Here is a 3,887-nt window from a genome sequence, read left to right as displayed (position 1 = left end):
AGGGAACAGCCCCACCTGAAGGCCCTTTACCAATGGCGTGCGTTGGTTTTAATGAAGTAGAACCTTCGGCACCGCCTCACTCGTCCGACCTTACCATTGGAAGGGAAGGTCTTGTTACCTGCGATAGGAGGGACTTAGGCAACGAATGCATGGCATTGGTGCATCGTGAAGGATGTGATACATTTATTTGGGCGATACAATGAGACATGTTAGTAGCAAATCAGTTCTCGTAGAGTGGATATGTGCGTGCTTTGGAACTGAGTCCATAAGATTGCGTTGCGTTGCTGTAACTTCTGATATTTTTTTAAGAAACATAGACGCACATTTGTAGTGCCTAAGTGAAGTCAACGAAACATTCTACATTCGTGTCTATATTGTGATAATTATTTTGTGAAATTGTTATCGAGTTTCTATCGACGTACGGAGTTTTAGTCACCATGCAGTGCGCCGCTGCTCCCATGCCCAGGAACTTCACGATCAATTCCATACTGAGGCCGACTATGCCGGATCTTCCCGACTCGACTATGCCAGAATTTTCGCTTGCGATGAAATTGAAAAAGGAACATTCAGACTTAGAAGAGGTACAGAATAGTGAAGAAAATTCCCGTGATCAGACGCTTCTGCAGCCCGATGATGAAGTGCCCGAAGAAATTGAAGATGAAGTTGATTTGGGTGACGATCGAGTTGAGGATCACGGGGAAGGTCTTGATCCTGGTAACGATGGGGAGGAGGACGCGAATGGCGGTGGGGAAGGAGGAGGAAATAAAGGTTCCCACAAGAAGCCACACTACAGCTACAACGCCCTGATCATGATGGCGATCCGGTCGTCCCCGGAGAAACGGCTGACGCTAAGCGGCATCTACGACTTCATCATGACGAACTTCCCTTACTACCGCGACAACAGACAAGGCTGGCAGAACTCGATCCGCCACAACCTGAGCCTAAACAAATGCTTCGTTAAAGTCCCCAGACACTACGATGACCCCGGCAAAGGAAACTACTGGATGCTCGATCCATCGGCTGATGACGTCTTCATCGGTAACACAACCGGCAAACTTAGAAGAAGGTCGACACCTTCCTCGCGGAATAGAATATCATCTTTGAGACATTGTTTTCTAGGGGGAGTTTTTGGACCGTATTTGTACCCTCACTCGTCTCCTGCCCCGTCGTTGGCAGCGGCCGCTGCTGCTGCGGCAGCAACTGCTGCATATTACAGAAGTGCTCATATTTCTAGAGCCCACCACCAACTGGGGTTGCCACCGCCCCACCAGATTGCCATGGCCTACGGGTTGCCCGCTGTTCACGGGACCCCACCAACAGGTTCCCCTGCAATGCCGTCCACGGGAACCTCCGGAATTCCACCCACGGGCCATTCTCCGCACTTTGCAATCGGGCCCAACAGTCTAGAGAATTTCGCACGACAGTTTGGTCTTTCTGGCGGTGGAAATTCGTACGGAACATCTATTCCTTCTGTTGGTCACGGGATAGATCATAGTGGACAACTTCCTCCAGCTATCCACAACTCTTCCATGGGAACTCTACCGATTAGTGCAGATTTGAATCAAGTGTCACACTTGAGACTGAGCAATCATGATAGATTATTGAACAGTATTTTAGCTTCGGAAAATCATCGAAGGCCCACGCAATATTCTTCCGCCTTCACCGTCGACAACTTACTAAGTTCGAGACCTAAACCTTCACTAGGAAACGTCATCGTGCTAGCCAATGATTCAAGTTATTTCGGTGCTAGTAGATACGAAGAGAGTATAAAGGCGAGTACTAAGTGATGTGTATACTTGAAAACATGTAAAAAAACTTTGGTTCCAAATACTGTACATAGCCTGTAACATGCCGATGCAATAATGGTGTAGGAAATAAATGCATTTACAACAGAAATATTCATTTGTTTTATTTTCGCCTTCGATGAAATTTGCGATTTAAAAAGCGAAGAGAAATAACCGGATATAATAAAGAAGAGGAATGGATGAATGCACAAATAAATTTAATCGTTCACTGAAAAATTCCCGTAAGTTTGTGAATTATGTGGGAAGACGCAAGAGCTATTTGTGCTAACAGAAATTTTAACAGTGTTCATTGATTTGAAATTTTGAAATTCAAGAAATTCTTCACAACCAGCGACGAAATAATGCGACATCAAAACGCCCATCCAAGTTAATTTGTAATCTGAAGAAATGCTGTGGTGCTCAAGTGATGAAACAGAGGTAAGATCTTGATAAGGAGTATTGGAATAATTAGCACTAACTTAGATTTTGTGAGAATCATCATTTTATGTCGTCATTTTAAAGCATTTTCCACGAATTATTTTTCGTAGGAATCTGATTAGATTGACCGTCGGAGTGAAATTTATACCAAAGTCTAGGGTTCTTTGTCAGAATGTTTCACGCATGAATCTTAGCATTCTAAGTTCCGAATTTGTGACACATATGTCCAGTGAGCAAAATATGAATAATATGTCTGCTGATGTACAGACTCATTATGAACACGAATGCAATGACAGTTAATATACATGTTCTAATAATCATACATTTCATAAAATGTATTTAAATGTAGGGAACCCCAGCTGGTGAATTTCCTCTCATCTTAAAAGAAATGCCCAATTTACAACATACTGAGAATCGCTATTATGAAATCAATCATCTTCATTTAGCAATTTAGTTCAATAGATTAATGAAGTTATGTGGTGAATAAACTTTATACGAATTATGATCTGAAAACTTTCAGCCTCGCTAGTTTTTTTCTCTCACTCAACTGTAAGAAGTCCTGATCTGATAAGCGCAATGCTTAGTTAAAAAAAGAAATACCATTATGCAATTTACGTCAATAATTCCAGCAAACAGACTGATACTAAAAAAATATGAAAAATATGAAAATATGAAAAATATGAATATTTCTCAAAATATGAAAATTGGGCTTCTATTGTCTGGCATTATAACATTATTACATTCCTGTAGTACATATGCCCATGTATAATTTATTATAGGAAAAGTTCAAGAAATAAATATGCAAAGCTAACACTATCGCAGCTTGATAATTTTTGTGCATATAGTAGCTGTACAGTCTACTTTCTGTTAACATCTTGACAGTGTCAATAATACTTTTAGTTCTCATAGTTAATCGCTTAGTTAAATATTTACTACGAATTAAATTAGTTTAAAAAGTCTTGATACTCTAACTATAACTATCGGAATGAAAAATATATGGAATTATGTTCATGAAGATAGTTATTTACAGAACTGTTGTCATAGATGACATAGATAATTTAAAAAAAGAAATAGTTATTTACAGAAATGTTGTCTTAGATGACATAGACAATTTAGAGGAAAAATAGTTATTTACGGAACTGTTCTCATAGACGACATAGATAATTTAAATGCAGATTTCTTCCCCAGGAGTTTACTGACCTGTTTGATTAGTCAAGCGTGTAAATAAATGGCAAGGAAGTAGAACAAATGTAGGAGTAAATAGTAGAGAAGTAGGCAAATGTGGGAATAAATAGTAGAGATGTAGTATAAATGTAGGAATGAATAGTAGAGATGTAGGGAGAATGTAGGAATAAATAGTAGAGAAGTAGAGCAAATGTAGGAATAAATAGTCGAGATGTAAGGCGAATGTAGGAATAAATAGCAGAGATGTAGGCAAATGTAGGAATAAATAGTAGAGAAGTAGGGAGAATGTAGGAATAAATAGTAGAGAAGTAGGGCAAATATAGGAATAAATAGTCGAGATGTAAGGCGAATGTAGGAATAAATAGTAGAGAAGTAGGGCAAATGTAGGAATAAATAGTAGAGAAGTAGAACAAATGTAGGAATAATTAGTAGAGATGTAGGACAAATGTAGGAATAAATAGCGGAGATGTAGGCAAATAT

At 39.3% G+C, this 3,887-nt stretch overlaps 1 protein-coding gene across 1 annotated transcript; it reads left to right on the top strand.

Annotated features, from left to right (window-relative positions):
• Positions 1-214: 214 nt before the first annotated feature.
• Positions 215-2,216, top strand: LOC108668176 (fork head domain transcription factor slp1-like). Its single transcript, XM_018155343.2, has one exon. It carries the CDS (start codon positions 438-440, stop codon positions 1,785-1,787), a length of 1,350 nt encoding a protein of 449 aa, XP_018010832.1. The 5' UTR covers positions 215-437; the 3' UTR covers positions 1,788-2,216.
• The last annotated feature ends 1,671 nt before the right edge of the window (positions 2,217-3,887 follow it).

The sequence above is a fragment of the Hyalella azteca genome, unplaced genomic scaffold (assembly GCF_000764305.2).
Source record: "Hyalella azteca isolate HAZT.00-mixed unplaced genomic scaffold, Hazt_2.0.2 contig14568, whole genome shotgun sequence".
NCBI lineage: Eukaryota > Metazoa > Arthropoda > Malacostraca > Amphipoda > Hyalellidae > Hyalella > Hyalella azteca.
This window is presented reverse-complemented; position numbering and strand designations above follow the sequence as displayed.

Bases quoted from the DNA above. Each gene is read 5' to 3' on its own strand.
- LOC108668176 (XM_018155343.2), top strand. From the start codon at position 438: ATGCAGTGCGCCGCTGCTCCCATGCCCAGGAACTTCACGATCAATTCC.